Source organism: Anabas testudineus, chromosome 9 (genome assembly GCF_900324465.2).
Source record: "Anabas testudineus chromosome 9, fAnaTes1.2, whole genome shotgun sequence".
Classification (NCBI taxonomy): Eukaryota; Metazoa; Chordata; class Actinopteri; order Anabantiformes; family Anabantidae; genus Anabas; species Anabas testudineus.
This window is the reverse complement of record NC_046618.1, coordinates 14424717-14447514: the sequence shown is the minus strand read 5'-3', so window position 1 is coordinate 14447514 and position 22798 is coordinate 14424717. Positions and strand designations below refer to the sequence as shown.

Below are 22798 nucleotides of genomic sequence, written 5' to 3'. Positions count from 1 at the left end.
GGCTGTTAATTGTTCTGTAAAACTGAAGGAGGCACACGGATCAAAGGAAGATTCAGTTTTATATTTTGTGCTGCTGCTGTGTTCTTTTAATTGAAATAGCTGGCTCAGTGTGGTTGAGGGTTGTGTGAGTAAACGTTGCCCAGTGTGTAGTTTGATTTGTAGCTACCTAAAAGCACATCAACAGAGCTCCACAGAAACACTCTTTGTATAAAAAAAAATTAAAACACATAAACCGTATTCTGCTGGAACATTTGAAAGTGGGCAGACATGTGCCTTTTTATTAATCTTGTTTGTTATATAAACATAAACTGAAACACAGCTGACATTCCAGAAATACATGTAATTATCTGAGAGCCTGACCATTGCTTATTCAGGTTATTAATCACACATTGTGACGTCTTAAACTGGCAGTAATCTGGCAGAGATTTCAGAGATTAGTCTTGGGTGATCAACTGAAGGAAGTGTTTGCTCAAACACTAAACACATATTTAGCATTATGTATATGTATAAACTACTGTTCACGTTACCTTTAGTGGAAGGGACTTTTCACTGCAAGGGCTAATGGGTAGCGACTGGAGGCTGCTGGCAGGACTTGTCTCTGTGCTCTGCAAAAAGGATAAACAAATATAAAAATAATGTCAAGATTAGTTTTGTGATATATAGTGGCAATAAAAGGTATGTGAACCTTTTGAAATTTCATAGTTTCCTGCATTAATTTGTCATAAAATGTGATCTGATCTGTATTAATAAATATTATGTGCGTAAAATAATAATAAACATAAAATTCTGATCTTTCTTGTCTTTATTAAGAACAATGATAAAAAACTCAGAGTGCAAGTGGAAAAAGGATGGGAACCCTTTATATAATGACCTCAATAAAGCTAATTAGAGTCAGGTGTTAGCATAAGTTAAGAAAATTAGTTTGGAGGTGAGGACTAGAGATACTGACAAAAAAAACACTTAACCTTTTGAGTTTGCGCCGCACAAGAAGAACACGCTTATGTGAGCCATGCCTCACTAAAAGGAGCTTTCAGAGGATCTGAGCCTCATTGATGAGTGTTTGTTGTGTTTTTGGGATCAATACATAAAATTCACCAGTCTACAGTTAGGCAAACGATCAACAAATGGAGACACTTGGGACTGTGGCTACTCTACCAAAAAGTGTTTTTTTCAAGATAATGTGAGAATGTCTGTACGTCAACTGAAACTCTGTAGACGTCGGGTGATGCAACAGGACAATGATGCAAAACACACAACAGAATGGCTTCAGAAAAACATAATCCACCTTTTGAAGTGACCAAGTCAGAGCCCAGACCTCAACCCAACAGAGATGCTACAGAACGACTTGAAAAGAGCCACACACAAGACGTCCAAAGAATATTCTAAAACAGTTCTGGGCTACAATTCCTCCTGAATGATGTGCAGGTCTGATCCACAGCTACAGGAAGCGCCTGATTGAGGTTATTGCTGCCAAGGGGGGTCAACCAGTTATTAATTAATAAAGGGTTCGCATAATTTTTCCACTAACACTATGAGGTTTTTATGGTTGTTCTCAATAAAGACATCAGAGATCAGAACTTTTTTGTGTTATTACTTCAGGGCACTGTACCTTGCAGGTGCTATTAGTCATTAGTATTTCAGGCTTTAATTCTTGTAACTTAATTGAGTTGCTCAGCAATATTAGTAAAAAAAAACACTGCACAGAACCTTTTAATGTAGGTTTAGAGCACCTTTGGATCAAAAAAATGTAAGATAAGTGGTTTCAAACAACTGGGCTAAGTCCATTTTGTAAGTTGTGTTATTTCCTGGTCTGATACATAATGTCTGTGTTTTCTAACACCAGCTGTGAGCAGACACATTTGGCTTTGCTCCTCGACACAGGTGTCTAGTGGGCAGAGAGCAGAGGCAGCTAGAGGGAGTTCCAAAACACACAACCACACATGACAAACTGCATACTTTTCATACTTTCATGTAATGTTTATGCAGAAAACCCCTGTCAGATGTACCCAAAAGAGAACACACTGATGTAAATGTCACCTGTGTGGGTTTATGATAGCACAGATGGGAACGCAGAAGAGGATAAAGTCTTCAGCCAGCACTGATACTGATGTAATGTTGCAAGGTGAGAAAATGCCAACAGACAGGGATTGAGGACATATATACATACAAAATACATGACAAGAACGTGATAAGGAAGAAAAGTAGGTAAAAAGAAGAATAACTACATGTTTGATATACACTTTTGATTAGGTGTATTCCTTGTCATCTGCTGCCCTCTTGCAGGATTACTGTATATACAAGCCAACCTTGATGTCATTTCAGAGAGATGACCATACTTACAATCAAGATGCCTTAAAAAGACGATGTGCATATTTTTGGCTAATTTTCAAGTTTTGAAGGTAGCTCTGAAAAACATTAGAGCCCAAGCATTAACTTGATGGTTTATTGGTTTGGCTGACCTTTTAAAGAAGCTTGCCTCCCTATCAGAATTATAGGTGTGCCATGGCGTCAGGCCCTCAATGTGTCATCGGTGATCAATGCCTTTCCGTATGTAGAGAGACAGGCGCACAGTTGCTGACACCAACACACACTCTCAGTGTCTCTTTTCCTCTTACCAACACACACACACACACACACATTCTTTTTAAGGTCACCCCCGTCCCACAGGCCTTAACACACAACTGTCCCTACAATTAGCCGTGGTTCAGTAAAAAGCCTTTCAGATTTAAGAATGGGTAAAGCTGCCTCAGAGCTCTGTATTTAATGACCTGCAATACCCAGAAGCTAAATGTCTAAAGATGATGAATGGCCTAAGAAAGCAGGTTTTGTAGTTTGATACACCCCTTTAATCACATTCACACATCAGTTAAATCAAGAAATGAAAACACAGAATAACTCATCTATGCATTCATGCCCACTCACTCGCTCTTGACATTTGGCGTTTTATTGGAAGGCAGCTCCATTAGCAGCATACTGTCATGTAATTTAGTGAGTTCTTGGGCAAATACAGGATGAGAGCTCTGAATCTGAAATGTTTCTGTTTTTTTTTTTTTTTAGTCCTGGGCTTCAGGTTGCACTGTTTCACAAAGAAGCAGAGTATAGTTGTAAGAGGTCAGCCAGACTTTTGAGGTTGTTGATGGGTAACATCTGCAGTGACCGCAGAGATGAAATTTACTATTTGAAATGTAACAAAATAGATTTTATCATATTCACAACCATCCCTATAACAACACTATGCTGCTCAAACGATTTGGTAGCAGCAGCTAGACTAAGCTGCTGCCGCAAGTCAGGCAGCTGCCTCGGGGGAAACAGTCACTGGGATGAATAGACGGGGCTGCAAAGGCACAAGCTAACAAGGTCTGGCAGTACATGTGTGGATACTGCGCAAATATGCCCACAAAGACTGTGAGTATATGCTGCAACAAATGGGAGCGTCACAGCTTTGCTAGAATCCACAGCTGACATTGACAAATGGGGATCATTGCGGTAGGCAACATTAATGCACACGTGGACGGTGGCATTTTAGAAATGTTCCTTCGTGCAACCAAAAGGATAAACTGCTGAAAGAAAAATAAATCAATGGTGGATGGAGTCTCCATAGATGACTACTAAAATATGCGAACTGGACAAAAATGATGCGCAGTAAAAACAGGAAATTGTGAGATATGCATTATCTGGCCCAATGATCATGTATGCTATGTTATGATAAACACTGTTCCTCGATTTGTGTGGGAGAGTTGAAAGTTTTAGTTTTTATTGTTATTATTATTATTATTCTAGGTCTCCTGAATAGTTATAGTTATGCATAAAATTGACTAATATAACATAGGCTTCTGCTTAAAAACTTTCATACACATTACATTCTCTCTCTCGTTTGTGTTTTTTCCAAACACCATCAATGGTAAAGGCCAGTGCTCAGTGCTGCTTTAAAGTTGTGATTATGTGATTATGTATATAGGTATGTTTATTGATTACATTTACTGTATTCAAGTGACAAATTTCAGATTTCCCATTTTAAACATAGTTTAAAATGTAATCATTCAGTTTTTCTTATTATTATTATTTCTGTTTTACTTTCTTGGCTTATTCAAACATGCGATCCTGCAAACCAGAGAGAAAGGAAAAGAAAAGATACATTACGTTAGGGGCTGTAAGTCAAGGTAAACAATAGAAAAGAACATGGGATTGGGGCTCAGTTTCAGAAGGTCAAATGCAAAGCATATAGACATAACGATGCACCCTCCCGTAGCTCAGAACGGACTACATCTGCTGACGGAACGTAACAAAATTTGCAAGTTAATGACACAACAGAGCAAGCAAAGAGGGCAAAGTATCTCCTCTTTCATATTCATGTTCTGCTGCTGTGTATCCTCTCTTTTTCTTGCACTCCCTTTAGTTTCACCATCACCACTCTAGTTCATGTCTCTCCGCTAATTATTATTTTATCATTTTCTCTCTTACAGTAGTCCTGGGAGAAAAACCACAGAAATGAACAGTAAAGAGAGACAGGCAGAAAGCCATACATATGCCTCTGTGGACTGTAACTCAGATAGGTCCTCACAGCAAGCTTTGATCTTAGTTTAGACATCCTAATGGTGGGGTATTAGGGAAGGTCTGGTCTCCCTTTTATATCTCCTTTGTGTATTTGGATTTGTGAGTGTGGGTTTGTATAATATTGCTGCATTTGGTGAGGGTCAGTCACCCATGTAGATTACAAGAAAACAGCAGCCAGACATTACTAATGGATGTTCTTTCAGCTCAACTTCCAGAGCTTATGGTATTACCAATGTCCCTCTTTGGTATGTAAATGTTTAATACACTTTTAAGACACAGTCACAATTGGTATTAGTGAAAATAGAAGCACTTCATTCCAGAACATACAAATATATTAAACACCACCAATGTCTAAATAATTAGTGCTATTGAAGATGTATATACAACTGAACTTGTACTTTTGCACCTTTCCAAATTCTAAATGACTTAAATATAATTCCGGCCCCGAATTGACTGCACTCCAAGTAAAACCGGAATTTGCATTTCGTGTTTGATTGTATATTTTATCATTATCGCTGAAAATCTGCCCCAATCCAAGCTTGCTGCAGATGGCAATTACCAAATAAAGAATGCAAATAACATTTACAGCTGTTTTATATTCTCCAGTAAATTCTTAATTAGTGATAAAAATTTGCTACAAGTTTAAAAGCTAGAGAACTATTATCCTCGATTTATATGCTGGTGTAAGACAGTCCCAGACAGTTAGAAGAGCCTGCATGACAGCGCAGGGTGGTCATTAATACGGTTCACTAGTTTTTACAGTTAAACCTTGTGCAGCTATTGCAATGTGTCAGTGCTTTACTAAGTGACTATTACAGCTAATCATGTCTATAATGGTTTGGATGTAATTTTACGGTTTCTCTGACACTATGAGATGGCCTCATAGCCTGGGGTAAAACTTTAGCTTTAAGCAGGCTGACGTGTTTAAAGAGCAGAATGATACTGGGTGTCGAAATCTGTGTGTATGTGTGTGTGTGTGTGTGTGTGTGTGTGTGCATATAAAGAATATAAGCCAGCAAATGTAGAATCTTATTAAGTTAACAAAACAAAGTGACTGTAGAGACCTTTCATGGCTGTACACCATCCACTTTGAGATGATTTTCTGGTGTTGAAATAAAGCTGATGGAAATTGGGAGAGAAGAATTTGTTTGTGGAGCACTGTACTACCCAGGCTCACGATGAAATTGCTTAATATTATTTGCTAACCTGTTGCCCTTACTGGTTTGAAACAAGATAATACATTTATAAACTGACGAGAGACAGCTCTGTCAGTGTGCAGTGAAAAGAAATTAAAAATGCATTTTAGCTTCTAGTTGTTATTCTTGAGCTTTGTGACAATGAAACTTGCTGAAGGTCACTTTATAGAACAATGTCTGTGATTTAATTTTCATCTTCCTGGTATAAATTCATGCTAAGATGTGTTTGTATGCTTTGTCCGTGTGTGTATTTGTGTAACCCACCTCCTGCAGTGTTCGCCTCAGTCTTAAAAGAAGGGTTTTGACAGCAGTACAGTCCTGCTGCATCAATCTGAGTGGAAGGGCCTCTAACCCCGGGGGTAAGGACTCATCTTCCCTCCCCAAACCAAGCCCCGAGCTGCAGTCAGGAAGCAGGCTGGTTGGACGACTGGGCTCCCTGGAGGAGAGGTAGAGTGAAGGAAAATGAAGAGAAATAAAGTTATTTAACATTAGTATGTGTCAGTGGGAAAAATTCATTTATCATGGACCTGTCTTCACTGCTCCCCACTGGCAACCAGTAGAATCTCATCTTCGCTTTTGCTTGTAACTGGTACAGATGATACATTACTGCGTAATGTCAAGAATATCACCTGCTTCTGAATGTGCCAATAGTTCAGAATCCCTTGGGATATCATACATTGTGGGTATGTCTGTATTATAGTGACAGCTGTGGTGATGCGTACATCTGTTTATCACAGTTTCAGATATTTAAAGCCACTATGTGAAGATTTAAAATGTCTCACTGTTGGCAGCTCCCAGTCGTAGGAAAAAAGCGGACCCCAGCAAATGAAATACACAGTGACAAGACATGAGCAATGAGACAGAAAGAGAAAGAAATAAAGATTTCTACACAGAGGAAAAACAGACATTATGTGACTGTTGGTGTGCGTGTGCGTGTGTGTGTAGAGCCTCTCACTTGCAGTGCTGCATATCAAGCTCTTTTTATAATTAACAGAGCTTTCTGTGTTAATCGCAGCAGACCTCCTGCCCATGTGACAGATAGAAGAGATGAAATCGCTCCAAAAACAAAGAATTCATAAGTTTACAAGTCACCCTTTAAGACCTGATTATAAACAAGCCTCTGAACCACTGCACCTCCTTATTGCTCCACACAGCTGTGACACTTTTGTGGTGGTTTAGATTTGGATTTCAACAACACACGATATAAACAACAGAGAGAGATCAACCAACGCACTGTTTTAATTAACTGTCCCATCTGAGGAACAGTCCATTAAACAGTAAACAGGCCTCTGGAGCAATATGTTTTTGGCGTCTGATGCATGGCCCCTGTTCATGTGTCATCTTCAACACCAATTTATTACAGCAGAGGACAAATTTTGGGAGAAAGTTTCAACAGCAGTCCGGATTGCTCAGTGTCACAGCATACCTCATATTTCTTTGCCTTGCAGCCAACAGTAAAACACAATCTAAGCACCACAACCGACCTTAACTATAAAACTCTATCTTCATAGGCATTTCATTTCAGAGTCCACTTTACTTGTTGTGTCAGTTTGAGAGTTTGACTTTTACCAGAAGCATATTTTGACCTCATCTCATGATGTGAGACTACTTTATATTCCACTAAATGTGAAAACTGTCTCTAAAGTTGAAAAAAGGTTTTTTTTCTTATGTTACATCTCGCCGGGGCACTCATACATGTAAAATGTCCACATTACTAAAATAAATGCAACAGCTTATTTTCAGTAGTTTCATGCGATTATGAATATAATGTTAAAATGTTGAGGTTTTTGTGATATTTACTTATTCAATATTTATGGCGCTAGTCATCAAATAAGTAAAGCTAATGATTCAAATTTTGAAAATCTAGTGTATGAAATATATATAAATTCAGCACAATATACAGTATTTGCCTCGAATAAAAATAACCCCTGAGTTCTCTACATGCTGAGAAGTGAAGCTTTAAAAAGCAGGATGTGTCCTTTTTGACTAAAAATGATTATAGCCAGCTTCTCAACCAGTAGAAATGTGTAAGATCACCCTTAATTCACCCAACCAGATTTTCTAAATGTCAAAACTCAGGACATGAAAAGCCAACTGAATTTTTATCTTCAAGACCAATATGCTTGGAAGGAGAAGAGAGGAGCCATTAACAATAAACTGAATATGCACTTCCTTCCTTAGAATCTAATTCAGTACTTCATAAGCCAAGTTTATAAGCCAAGTTAACAGACAGTGGAGCAATCCTTGAACATTAGCAGCCAGGACGTACATGTAATATAAAAGTAATACATAGCAAAATCTCAAGAGACTCTCTTCATTCATCATTTATCCATGCTGTAGGGACAGAAATCTCCCAAGAGTGACAAGCACTTCTATTCAATTATAAGAACAAATCCATGATTACGGGACATTCATTTCAGGTGATCAAAGAAAGCTGCACTAAAAAAACTAAAATTACCAGATTCATTAAATGCGCTTAAATAAACTAAACTCATGCAATAATATTTCTCTTCTGAGTTGTGATATTTTGACAGCAGTGCATAAAGGGGGACTGTGTATCTCACCTCCTTGATGACATTTTCAAAAGGTGAGCCGAGAAATACCAACCCCCTGTCTGAAAACCACAAAGACAACCAGTGAGTTCACAGTCTGCATATCAAAAAAAAAAGTGGGAGAGGGAGGGATGGCAGTAGAGAGCGGCAGACATAGATGCAGCAACAAGAAGCTCTTTATCATCAAGAGACCGTGTTCAGTTTGACCGATAGCCATTTAGAAGGTAGGTGAGAGGAAATTAGATGCCTTTTGTCCCATTGTCCTAGAAAAATCACCACGTAAACAGCGGCGGGGAGCATTAAGTCAGACAGCGAATTCTCCAGGAAAAATGTTCTTTGAGTAAAACAAGACCATATCACTAAAATATCAATCAACATAAGCCACTCCAAAGACTTGTCAGTGAAAAGGTCAGACTGAATTGCTCCTTCATTTAGCCTCATACTTTGTTCTTCTTCTTCTTCACTGGTTCTCGGTGTTACTCCACGTCCTTCTTTTCACTATTACCCATTCACCTTCTTCCCCCACCTTTCACTCTAACTCTCATTCTCTCACTTTCTATTCATCAATCTCGAATCGCTGGACTTTTCCTCTCAACCTTCCCTCTTTTACTTTTCTTTGTTCGCCTGCCCTTCCCTCACTCACCCCCACCTTCACGCACCCTTCATCTGAGAGTTTGTCTTCTATCTCTACAGCTCTCCCCTTGCCCCATGCCTCTTTTTCCCCTTGTCACACTGACAACCACTACACTAAACTGATGCAGTATCAAAGCCTAAACTGTCCCCCCGGGGATTCTGCTAAGCCCCTCAGACAAATGTCTGAAGCTTGCTGTCTTTTAAGGACAGGTGAGTCATGGGCAAATCCTGCATGACCACAATTGTTGCAAACGGTTTCTGCACAGACCTAGACCCATCCCGACCTGTTACCAGAGGTCCTGCGAACAGATCTATACCTGTTAATTAAGCTCATAGGTTACAGTCACTCATTAGAGTCGAACTCATATAAACTGTACCTATGCAAGGTTTTCATGGTGGCCAGTTTGCACAGCGTACTGTCTCATTCACATACTCATACAGTGTGTTCTCATTGATGACGCAATGTACAACATAACTATTACAATTTTGCATCAATCATATATCCTCATATCCCAAAGGAACTCCATACTGTCAGTAAGCTGAATTCTCACATCATTTTTACCCATGTCCATGAATTAATATGAACATATTTTTTACCCATTGCACATGATTTCGTAATAACTGAACCATTCAGGCTTTTTTTTCCTTTTTTTTCCCTACATGACATTTTCATTTATTCCTCGGTGGCTCAACTCTGTTATCTTCGCAGGATGAAGTGAGTGTAAATAAATGACATATGATCAATCATGCACTCCTCTCTCGTGTAGCATGCTGCATTGCCACAAAAGGTTTTTTTTTTGTTGTTGTTTTGTTTATTTCTGAAAAGTAGTTTTTTCTTTTTTTGTTTTTCTGTGTCAGTGTCTTTCTCTGAGCCTCTGAGTCACTCTTGCCCTTTCTCTAGCTCTTACCACGGTTCAGGTTTGGATTCTTCTTTTACCTCTGTATTACACATCAAATCCACGGTGCAACAGGAAAATGAGCAGGAGAGAGATTCAAAAAACACTTGTGTCCCCTGGAACACTCATCATCGACAGCCCTTATACAATTTATTTACTGCTTTAAAGAACAAGATGGGAAAAAGGATTGTAAATGAGGTTTACAGTGGACAACAGTTTATAAAATATATTATATATATATAATATTATATAATATCATATGACTAAACCCCGCCTTTCCTGTGCTGTCTGCATGTGTATAAATTATATTGTCGATACTTAGATTGTTCTTCTTTCAATAAACTAGCTAACATCATCTCCTTTGAATAACCTCCATCTGTCACTATTTTGCTGCAGCATTTTATTGTACTTGGCAATCTGTAGCACCAGTGCCTTAAAAAGCTTATGTAGTTCACAGCAAAGTGAGTGGGGAGTTTAGGGACGATGGATGGCCAGAAAGTCACAGTCTCTTACTACTGTAGCCATCACATGTTACATTCACAATATTTACACATGACCATAAAGTTACTATAAGCATAGAAATGTGGCTTTAGGGCATATGCATAACATATACATAAGCAAAAGAAGAATTACTTTCAGCATCACTTTTGGTCATTTCTTACCATGAATGTGGTCATTTCCCATACATGCAGCACGCGGTGGTTTGATATTTTTGACCTGAAAAGAGCTCCAGCATATTAGGTTTAACGTGGTATCCGATAAACCTGAAAGGGACTAAACTATTTTGAGTATTTTTTTTAGGTAAGAACAATTTTCATGTTCAGCTAGTTACCCCACACATACATAAAGACACACACCAACACACTAGGAAGTGCACGGCAAGACAAGTCTGTTCAGTGATGATAGATGTTCTACAGACAGGGAGGCCGTGCCTCTACTCAGGGTCATCTGTCTTTTCACTGTCATGAGCCAGAAACTCAGCACTCTCAGTCTGCTTCTCTTTTTTACAACTCTCTCTCTCCCTCTCTCTTACACACACACACACACACACACTGCACCTCTGAACAGGTAATATGCATGTGAGTGCAAGAAACAGGGCTCTACAATAGGAGTCAATTAGAAGATTACTCAAGTGGACCAAGGCTGAATTTGAATGTATAAAGATGTAGTATTACACCAGCTAGTGGCTCAAACCTGTACTGCATAACCATGTGAATGTGGAGCTAATTAAACTCAATACATGGATTAAAGTGCAATTAAATATTTTCACAGAGAGATTTTCTCGCCACAGTCTTTTCAGAGTAATTACACAAAGGAAAGAAAAAGTAAACAGGGCAAGAGTGTGAAAAATGCCCCCTTCTTTGCATTGTACTCGTGTTTTTCCTTTTGATATTTTCTCCCCTAATCTTTTTTCCGCGTCGTTCCCTCTTTTCTTTTCCCGTTAATCCCTCCTTTCCTATTCTCTCCACTTTTAAACATACAGCTCATTTAACCTTCTGTCTTTCTCTCACTTTCACTCTCCATCCTTGTGATGCACCCCTCTTCTCTCAGAAGTCATTTCTCAACAGCAGTGTTAGAAGTGATCCATTTCAGCAACCTGAAAAAGCCAATTATCAGCCTTTTTATGACTTTCATTATTTTACCACTCACACAGTGTTTTATTACTGGGCTGTTGGCTTTCAGCACTGACACATGCGCACACGAGCACACTCACACGCACGCACTTGTGTATGCCCATCAACTCAGGCGATAAACAATACGCACAGAGGAACGCGCATTCCTATATGCATGCATAGATGTCTGGGTTTACATAATGTTCAGTCAGTATGTGAAGTGACAAATAATGACTGCTAGTAAAATAAATTATGTGTGATTGAAGTGCATTATGTTTAGCAGCAGTGAAGAGGAGTGGGCTGCACCTTTGTCAGTCAGCACTATAAAGCCTGCATTGTCTCAGGAATAATAATAGTAAAGGACACTTTAACACGGAGACATAGCATGAGAGGCAGTCAGTCCCCTGTGCCAACTTTTCCCTCATTACATTTTTACAACAGCGACGACAGGGAAGATATTTATAGGGACTATACTACATAAAGTGTGTGTATGGCAGTGAAGGTGTGTGTGATCAGTGTGACATTGGTGGTGTACCTGTACATATGTTCAAGTACAGTACAACAGTATGGGAGAATGATCAACTTCATTTGTCCCTCCTTCTTTCTACCTGACAGGATCAGTGTACTCATCTGCATTCAGCACCTGCGGCTGTGGACGTTTAATGCTGCCATTAAACTCATCTCTGACATAAAGTGCATCTGTGACTAAAGAGCGCGCACAAGCTAAGCTCCAGGCAGTGAATCTAATGGTAACGTCTCCAGATACAGAAAGGGAGAGAATATAAAACTCATATGGCCGGGGCAACTTTCTGATTAACCTAATTGTCCTCTCTGCTTTCCTTTGCCCTCGGAATCTGCGCTTGTTTCGCAAGGAATCTGTGCTATCTGCGACTTTTTCTTTAACCTTTCCCTTTACTCCTGCCTCTCACTCTATGTTTCTCTCTCTGGCTTCTATTTAGCTATCTGATAATGACATAATTTCTGAGAGTGTCCACTCGTCCAGTTGGCATGATTTTTAACGGAGAGCAACCTTTGTGAGTTATCAGAACGCATTTGCACTAATTACTATCAAAACTTCTTGTTGCTTGGAGAGATCTATTTAATATTGGTCCCATGTGTCACATTACATTTTCCTATTTCAGAGAACATTGCCAAGCCACAAATTTTATCTTGTAGGAAAGCCTTAAAGCCATGTTCCACTAAAGTAGAACGTTCTCACTTAATAGCACAAAAACCCTGCTATGAGTTCACAAAGTCCACTGAGAAATGTTACTCTTATAGCGTTTATTCCACTGTTACTTAATAATGCTAGTGTTCCACTTATTTTAGAGCAATTTGCAATAATGAGAACTGAATAAGTAAGCGTGACTGCCAAAGGTGACAACATCACAAAAGCAAAACTCACAGGAGCAAATCCATATTAAAAATGCTAATTTTCCACCTAAAGAAACAAATTACTTATTAACGTTTATCTATCATATTCATTACTTAAGGATATGATCATTCTGCACTATTTATTCTAAAGTCTTTACCTTACCCTGTAGCTACAAGAAGGTAAAAGTGCAAGAGCTCAATTGAGATTTGGAAAAGAAGTATTACAGTAATACCATTATGTGGCACTTGTATGATAATGTATGCTTCACCTAAGATGGTAATATGTATCACAGTCAGGAGTAGATAAGATTATTCTGTCAGTGCAGTTTAACAGCGTGACAGAGCTCATATTGTAAAAGGTGCATTATAAAGGTAAGTTTTTGCTAATCTTTAATAGTGAAGAAAAAAAAATATGGGGGCAGATCTGTGCACTTAAATAGCCTAGTATATGATTTTTGTTAAGAGGAAAAACAGTGTTTAACAACAACACCAGCAACACTAAAATTAACTACAACCTGACAAACTCTGGAGTCAGGTCAGAGAGTTTGCAAATGTTAACACTTCTTATATCTCTTCACGTTTTTAGAGTTGATACACACAAACTTAATTTCCTGCTCAGAATCACCCGCTTAAGCTCTGATTCTGATTAAATAAAATGGATGCAAAGGTACAAGTGACAAGCCTCTGTAACCCAGGATATTAAAAAGAATGTATCCTCCTTGTTAACATTTCTTTAAAAGCTGTTTCCATGGCAATATTGAAATATGCTGTATATTTATATATAGATCGACATTTGTGAGTAGGTTATAAACATGCAAATTAATCTTTCATTCAAAATAAGCGTAAGTTGCCTAATTGGGTATGATGCATCTAGAAGACTACAGTCATGGCAAGTAGAACCTTCCTTTAATTGTGTACTTTACAAGTAATTAACTTTGCCGTAACATTGCCAGAGTTCAGAACTAGGCTTACTGACAGTCTAGAGCTCACTAATTAACACATTTTATCTCTTTTTAATCCACACAGAAAACCGAAATGCAAAAACAAGACTTTGAGGCTTTAGATGGCATTAGATGCTATAACGATTTCTTGATAAACAAAAGTTTTACCACCCACCCAATCCTTACTGTGCACCATCTCTAGCCATGACTTGGGGTTCTCAAATATGAACAGTGAGCACAGGACTGCATCCAAAAATTGTCACAGAGTGCAACTCTCCCTGAACCACAAATTATTTTAACTTTCTATTCTGAGTCAGGTTAGCTGTCACCCCTCCCCTGCTCCCATCTTCATGCCAAGCCAGGATAAACATCTGTACTTAGCACACACAGGTCTGTAATAGATATGTAATGATACTCAGTAAGCAAAAGAAAGTATGAACTTGTATGAATAAGTGAAGTTATGTCAGCAGCAAATTCTCTTGGGAAATAAGTTGTAAGTATGCTTTTCCATTGTCAATAGTTGAAGGAATGTGTTTGAGAAGCAAAGCAGTGGGGGACATCTTAATTCAGAATGCAAAGTTTAGCATTTTGCTGTATATTTCCTTAGAACTATTCTCTAATCTCAGCATGCTGTATCAAAAATATGTTCAAGATCAAAACACAGTATGCTGTAGTCCACTACAAAAGGAAATAAGATAAAGAGATGGAAGGCAGACAATGCAAGGAGAGCTAAAAACAAAAGAGCAACCCTGTCTTTGTTATTCAAATATCCTCCATATGCTGCAAAATGGCTTTGCAGTTTAGGAAAACAAACACTCGTGTCGTATGTTTTACAATCTGTTAACAGAAAAACCACGAACACCACTTCCCTTCATTTCTAGAAAAGACCACTTGACAAAAATGTAATGGAAAGCAAAGACATTACTGATTCGTTGCCAATCAAAGTTTTTCTCTGTGTTACAAATCAGAACCACAAGCTCCCACTCAAAGCAAGAGGGGAAAAAACCAAAGCCAACACTAATTAGTCTACCAGTGTTGAACATTTAATAAACCCAACAGAGTAATGTAAATTAGAAGCGAAACCACAGCAAAGAAACATGCACAGCAACAGACCTACACTGCAATATCTTTAACATGTTTAGCCTAAAAATGTCAGAGCCTTTAACCAGTGCTTGAAATCTGGTCCTGGTTACGTTCATGTGTAGGCATGGACTGTGAGAATACATGTTGTTGGCTTAAAAACGATGCATCAGTAACACAGACAAATAATACAATTTATTCACTAGACAATGTAAAATAGTTATGCTGCGTGTATGAAAATCATCTCCAGCTCCAAAGCTCAGCTGGATTCTTTATGATCATCTATTTTTATGAATGTGCACATAAGTGAATGTTTGTAAGTATATGACTAGAGGATGAAGGAAGGAACTTGTGCAATTCCTGTTGACTATATTAGTTCAACGTAGCTAATACAGTTGGAATCATATAATTATAAAACTTTTTGTTTTGTGGGTGTGTGTGTGTGAATGTGACTCAATTCCATATAATCACAGATTACATGCCTCGGTGGGAGACTCCACATCCAGCTGAGAATGCTTCACTATGTACCACATCTGAGCGACTTTGAGGGAATGGTGTCCTTTTGAATAACAACAGACCTTCTCTACATTTCTCTTTGTTGCACAGTCTTGTCCTAATATCCAACAGACTCGAGTATGACTACTGCTGTCTTTCTTTCACTGTTGCAACATGTGCTGTTTTCAGTTGATAAGACCATATTTTACATTCAAATGGTCAAAAAAATCAGTAATAATGGTAAAAGACAATCAAAAATAAAAAATGAAGGTAACAAAGACAGCTGAAGAGTATGTTAAAGCTTGTTGCAGTGGTATATTGAATGTAGCAGCCTGTTAAACAAGTTTCAATTACACGGTGTTGACACAAAAGTTGTACATTTAGGAAAAATAAAGTCATTTTTAATTAAGTTATCATCAGGAAAAAATAAGACCATTAAGATACAAATGTTGATATTATTTCTCTAATTATTATGCCAACACAAAAACATTTTAAATAGAAGAAGATTTTAGCTGTACATGATCATCAAAACAGAAGTGGAGAAATGGGAATTTAGATTTTACAAGTGTCCGCTGCATCTTGACAGACGCCTCTGTGTGTGGATGTTCTCTCCTCAGACTACCTGTCGTCTGCATAGTAATCAAAAGCAATGAAGGGAGAAAAGGGAAAAGAAAAGAAGACGGGAAGGAGAAGACTCAACAGGCAGATTGTTGTTACCATGGCAACAAGCAAGCTACATCCCAGCTGTCAAAATTTTATTTCCTCTGGGTCCTTTTCTATAGGAGACACGAATGAGGTGTCGGTGTCTTTACAGAAAAGCAAAAAAACAAAAAATGGATATGGAGATATATCACATAAGCAAATATTCAATATTCGCTGATCTAATACACCCTCTGCCCTCGTCTTACACCAACAAAACACTAAATCACACTAACTATTGTCATGCAGTAAAGACAAGCTAAATTATCTGGTGTAAGTACTAGTAAAGTGTAGAATAAAGTGTGTAATACATTAAAGACGGCTTCATGTTCAACTCTACAATATGCCAATATGTCACCATGTCGCCCTTATTTTGAAAAATATTTTAGACATCCTTTAAGGCAAAATGCAAGTACTTGCTGGTTTAAGTGACTCCCCTATCAACATATGAGCATAGTATGAGCATATTTGGCATTTGTTCTGACAAAATTCAATCTGACTTTTAGTTGTGTACCAATATCTAAGGAAGTACAGGAGAATAAACTATATTTCCCATCTATCCAGTGTATCATGGTGTCATTTACTGCAAAAGCTTTGTGGCATTAATGTTTACAAAGTCATAAACACAGAATTAAATACCTGCCATCAAAATCATCCAACTGTCATACGACAAAGAGGATGCGTGTGCATATGCGTGTGCATGTTTGTGTGTGTGTGTGTGTGTGTGTGTGTGTGCGCGCGTACATGTGTACACACAACAGATGTTCTGTGCAGCCTGTCAGGCAGCCAGCAGTATCCTGCAGCTTATACTCTCTCTGGACAGGCTGACTGACTGACAGGTGAGTGTGTATGTGTGTCTGAGTCTGGGCGTGTGTGTGTGTGTGTGCGCCCATGATTATCTGTGTTGTCTTGTGCGTCAACAGAAGGGGGCATGCTTTGCCTCCAGCAAATCAATGTCCCCTTGAGGGAATGTGGAACCTGAGACAAAGATAGAGGGAGACTGACAAAGAAAGACGGTGAGAGAGATGGAGCAAGCCCTGGGCAAACACATTTTACTCTCTTTCTCCTCTCCAATCCGAGCGCCTTCCCTCACAGACTTTACACAATTTTCTAGCAAAAGCTGTGTGATTTTCAGAACAGTGAAGAAACAGATGGAAATTAACCCCTGTCAGAAGCTACATATTGATCAGGGTAAGAAACTTAGACCTGGCTCCATTACCCCAGTATTTCAAAATTAATTCTACTGGCATGGAAAGATAATTATATGCTTCTAAAAGTAAAATATATTTTTTTAATTTACTTGAAATAAAAAAGAGATTAGTCTGAAATACTATTTATGGCTCAATGGTGTAATTTGTCTTTTTTATTGAAGTTATGTGTAACTTTCCATCCAATCTTTTTTTATATCTTTAGTGAGTTCCTCTGCTGCTCGGCACTTCAGCTACAAAAAGTGCTCCCTTGCTGAAGTCAACTGAGCACACACGCATCTCCCTTAGCCCACTACTGTATATCATATCACTGTCTCACTGTCAGTAGCACACAAACTTTTACATTTTGTGATGTGTCTACAGTTTTAGTGGCTAGATTTCAGTGCAGATAGGTTGTGATAAAGCATATAAAGCAGCATATAAAATAAGGAACTAATTAGGTCATCAAGTAGGTATACCATGAATTAAAGGTATTATATTATGTTTTCTTTTTAAATCTACATTAGCAATCTCTCAGTCAGTTGGTCCACCACTTTGGTTTGGTCTGAAACACTGCATCTCTGAGTGGGGACTGCCTTAAAAACACACATTCATGCACCCCAGCCTGCAACATTGCTTCTTCTAATAAGTAAATTATAATTATAAACTACTAAATAACTGAAAACTAGTGGCATTTGCACCTTACAATACAATACAATACAGTATTGCACACGATTAAATATTGTTACCTTGAGCATTCCAACCTCACAGACCTGTTAGAACTCATGTATACTTATATTTGTGTTTGAAATTGACAACCAATGTTAAGATTAACCAGTACTCATTCTAGAGCTACACTACAAAAACAGGGTTATGGCAACAAATGTTTGTAGCTCCACACGATAGCTCAGGTCTCATTCACTCTCCCCTTGTTCTGCTAACACAGTGTATCTGACAAGACTGGAAGAGACAGAGCTAGGTCCTCATACTACAACATTTCTACAGTGAATTGAAATGCTGAAGTCCAGGTAAACCCAATCAAACAGAAGGAAATTGGTTTAGAACAACTTGTCTTGACACTGTATATAGAGAGAAATAGCACAAATATTTGTATTTGTATGTGTCGATATGAAAGCTCCTCCTGTGCTTTCACAAACAAGCAGAGAACTGGGACTCCAGTAGAAATTAAACAACCAATGAACTGTCTGATAAAGACCTTGGATGACTTGAAAAGGTTGATTCCCGACTTGCATGATTCACTGACACTGTCTAGACACAGAACACGTCTCTCTATTCAGCGAAGCATTCAAAGACTGTTAGAAGTGTGATTAAAAAAACTGTTCTTAGAAAAAAAAGGCAACTCTAAGACCAGTTGTGTAAATCATTAAATGTCGCACAAGTTGCCCTGCAGTGTCCCTGCAAACAAAGAAGATCACCGCTGGTTTTGTTGGGGGAAAACATGGATAGACAGATACAGTTACTATGGGTGGGAGCAGAAAAAAATTTCAGCTCAGGGAATGGAGAGAAAAGCACTGAAAGGTGAAGTAATAATCATGTGCAGACTTATCAGATACACCACCACAGATGATACCACTGGTGATACAACCCCTTTATTATCCACTGGCTCCATAAAACCAAATAAGCCCTATCCATACGGCTGCGGTGTACCTGTGTTGTGTGTGCATCTCTGTGTAGATGTGTTGGCGTGCATGCATTTCTGTATGTGCCCCATAAGACATATCCTAATTCATGATCATAAAGCGAAACAAGGGAAGAAATCAATTCAGATATGGAGCCGTCCTTGGCAGGGATACTTGTACACATACAAGCAGAAGCTCTAAGTGTTCTCTTTCAGCCATCGGCTACTGGAAGACAGAGGAGAACAGAAAGACAACTTGCATATTTATTCAAAGACAAGTTATTTATTTATTTACTCTTCGTCTTTCTATGCTAGAGTCTCGCCTCATCTCCAAGGGAGGGAAAGACATAAAACGTTATGCATTTACAGGGAAAATTCAAGATCAGCAATTCCTAGAATAGACAATAACCTTCTCTGGTTGTCTCTCACGTGGCAATGAAGTGTATTGTGTAAAAAAGCTATACTGTAGCTATAATGTAATGAAGCTAAGCACTAGAGAGGATAAATCATTCGAGGGCCAAGTTGTAAGTGCTTCAAACTGAGTCGTCCATATGATGCAGTGGTACACACAAGAAGAGAAATATTTGTTGTCATTTACCAAAGTTGTACTGGCAATCTCCAAATAATTGCAAGAGACATGTCTCTATCCCATGCAGAGCACATTCCGTACATAAATGCAAATATACACATTTACCTCTGATGGTTGTCTTTTCCTAGGATGCGATCGCCTGATGGGTCCATAGGGGAAGGGAGCAGATTGAGACAAGAGGCCAGGGACTGGCTGGAGTCTTCTCTGGACACTATGCACACAACAAAACACACATATAGTAGTTTAAACAACTTGATTTTTAAAATGTCAGATTAGCATTTGTTTAAAAGCCTAACCCTGCAACATACTGTATTATAGCCACCAGATACAATACACTTTCTTGTCAAATTGAATTAGAACTAAATAATTCCAGTCAGTATCAATGATGGTACTCTCAGCTGTTTAAAAATGATATGTCTACTTTAAATGGTACCTTTGATATAGCAATGTGAAAGACTTGGTGTTAAAGCCAAGTTTTGGCATTTCTTCATGTCTGTGTAAAGGTCCCCCTGCCTCTCTTTCTGTCCCTGTCTGATTCCACAGGGCATGAGTCACAGTAGGAGAAGGAACACAGAGCCCTGCAGCTGAATGCTGCTGGCCATAAATTGCTGTGAAACTGCTTGGTTTTTAATAAAGGCTTCAACAAGCCACCTGAGAGAGGTAAAAATGAGGAGTGCCAATGAGAGTGTGTGGGTGTGTGGGGTTGTAGGGTAGGTGTGTGTCCAGTTATGCATACGTGTACACGTTTAGAACCGGCATGTGAGTTAGCCTGCTTGCATGCGCATGTGTGTATGTGTGTCTTTAAATTGGTTGCTTTAATTTGAGTGTGTGGAAAAACCATACTCTTCCATCACCAGCACAAAGTCTTAGTCCCTTGACTTTATGAGAACAATTCATCAAACCTTTAATTTCATGCTACAGTCTGCAAACCATTAGGTCTAATGACTAAGCATGCACGCCTGTGTGTTAGTGTGTATTAATGATGTTGCCTGCTTTAGCTCTGGCTCAGCTAGTGCCTTCATAAATGTTCTAAATCTCACTGTGTGTGTGTGTGTGTGTTTCTATGGCTATCATTGTGAGGATGAGCTTAAATTTTTAGCTGTTGGACTGAGGACAATTTTACCAAGTGAGGACATTTTAGCCAGTCCTCATAATGAGAAAGGTGTTTAAAGAGCAATTTCAGGGTTAACAATAGGTTTTAGGGTTAGAATTAGGTTTTCTTAGGGTTAGGGTAAAGTTCAGGGTGCGGCTGTTAGTTATGATAGTTAGGGTTAGGGTAAGGCAGTACACAGTAGATTAGCACGGCCTACGCGACAGTAGGGGGCTAGTCAATGAGCATCCTCTAACTGAGTGTGTGTGTGTGTGTGTGTGTGTGTGTGTGTGTGTGTGTCTGAGTGCTCAGTTCAAACCCATCCTCCTACCCAAACTCTCCAGCTCCCATAAGCAAAGGAAATTCAGTTTATTAGGGCTGAAACTCCTGTTGTAGACTCAACTCCACAGTGCTGCTGAGCATTTCACTTAATTCTACTGCAGCTGTAATATTCTGTGAGTCCATCTGGGACTTAAATGTAGCCTGGAGATACAGAGACTCTAACCTCACATTTACATATAATTTGACTTAGAGATCTGTTAGATAAGTGTCAGAGCTAGACATGCTCTTACACCGCTGCTGTGCTGACAGTCAGACACATACTCCTTGTATCTAAGTAACTTGAAGTGCAGAAATGGAAAGTGACCATTTTTCAAGCTCATGTTTATCCAGTTGAGTCGTTTTATTAATTTGTCATACCCAGCCAAACCCCAGCTGTCCAATTTAATGTGTACATATTGTGTCTTTGCAGTTCGATGTGTGTTAAAATGAAACAAACATTTGCTATCTAAAAATCACCAGAAACATAATCATTACTGACTGAATTCGCAAGAGCTTGCAGTTCTTCCCAGTCACCACAATTTTCCTGCAAAGAATCATTAAACAAGAAGTGTGCTTCCAATTTCCAATCATTTCACTTTGCAATGTCTTTTCACAGTAATAAAATAGTGAACTCCTTCTTAAGAACCTTTCATTGTGCATTACTGTGTTAAGAAAGGTTAGTCCCTCTTGACATTTTTGCATGTGATGCGGTTGCAGCAGCCCACCACACACATTCAACATTTTCTTATGTGTTATATTAAAGGAAGCTAGGATTACTGTGTTTGGCACACCATCTTGCACTGTGGCAGAACACAAGCTATAATTCTCCTCTCTGACAGTCACTTTTCAACCATGAGGCATGTCAGGAGGAGTGTGACTGAAATGCCAAAACAACAAAGAAGATAAATCGCTGTAAAAGAGGCAGCTACATCAAAGACGTGGCACATGTTGAAAGAACCAGAGAGAGTACTGGTTTCATGTTTTAAGGTGACGGAATAGAGGTGCCTTAATGAGAAAAAGAGAGACAAGGGCTGAGGAGAAACAGGCAAAGAGAGAGACAACATGCAACCAGAGGGAATGCATAAAAGGATGAAAAAAATCAGTGACAATAAAAGTATGAGCAGACATTCATTTCAATAGAAGGACAGATATGTGACAAAATCTCTCCTTTCTTTTCTCGTCTTTCTGGAGCAACAGTTAAAGAATGACTTTTGGGACACATTTTTAAATGGAAGCTATGAAGCTATAAAAGCTTCAGTGTAGTGGTGCAGATGTCTTGCAGTGAAAAAGTTACCATGGCGATGTCGCTGATCGTCAGAGAGGTCCAGGTCTAACATAAGATCATCTTCATCCAGCTCAGAGGAACCCAGGTTATTCAGAACATCCTGAGAACAACACAAATCCACATATTCTTTTTAATTATTATTTTCTTAACAGTGTGATTAATGCAGGCTATTCTGAAGTCCTATTAAGAAAAATACTTAAGAACCTAAAGCTATGGTCTAAATATGCCATTTTGATTAACGGTTTTAATACAATTTTGGTTAGACACTCATTAATCCAAAAGGTTCTGCAAAAACAAAAACACTAATTAAAAATAGGGTTAAGATAAGTCAACATTACAGCAAATTATCAAATCATTTTCTTCAGCAAGATCCAGGTGGCTCATAACATTCAGATTGCCCAACCAGAAAAACTAAAAAATGTATTAACATTGGCAATAATAACATAGTTATTTTAATTAGGGTATGGGACTTTTTCCCCCATTCTGCCTGCATTTAATGAGATATTTAGTCCCTCATCATTGAATCCAAGCTCATGAAAACATACTGTTACTCTTGTTATGTAGGGATCATTAGGGCTCAGTTTGAGAAAGCAATGAATGTACCAAACGAGGCTGTAGTTTTGTGTAACATCTGTCAGAATTTCCCATGCTTCT

At 38.6% G+C, this 22798-nt stretch overlaps 1 protein-coding gene across 1 annotated transcript in view; it reads right to left on the bottom strand.

Annotated features, from left to right (window-relative positions):
- Positions 1–22798, bottom strand: part of LOC113150295 (serine-rich coiled-coil domain-containing protein 1-like) — a 107133-nt gene that overhangs the window by 67695 nt on the left and 16640 nt on the right. The window contains exons 5-8 of the mRNA XM_026342738.1: positions 22154–22244; positions 19554–19659; positions 6015–6186; positions 528–605 (exon numbers count right to left, since the gene is read on the bottom strand). Coding sequence (XP_026198523.1) covers positions 528–605; positions 6015–6186; positions 19554–19659; positions 22154–22244 — 447 coding nt within the window. The remainder of the gene's footprint in view (positions 1–527; positions 606–6014; positions 6187–19553; positions 19660–22153; positions 22245–22798) is intronic.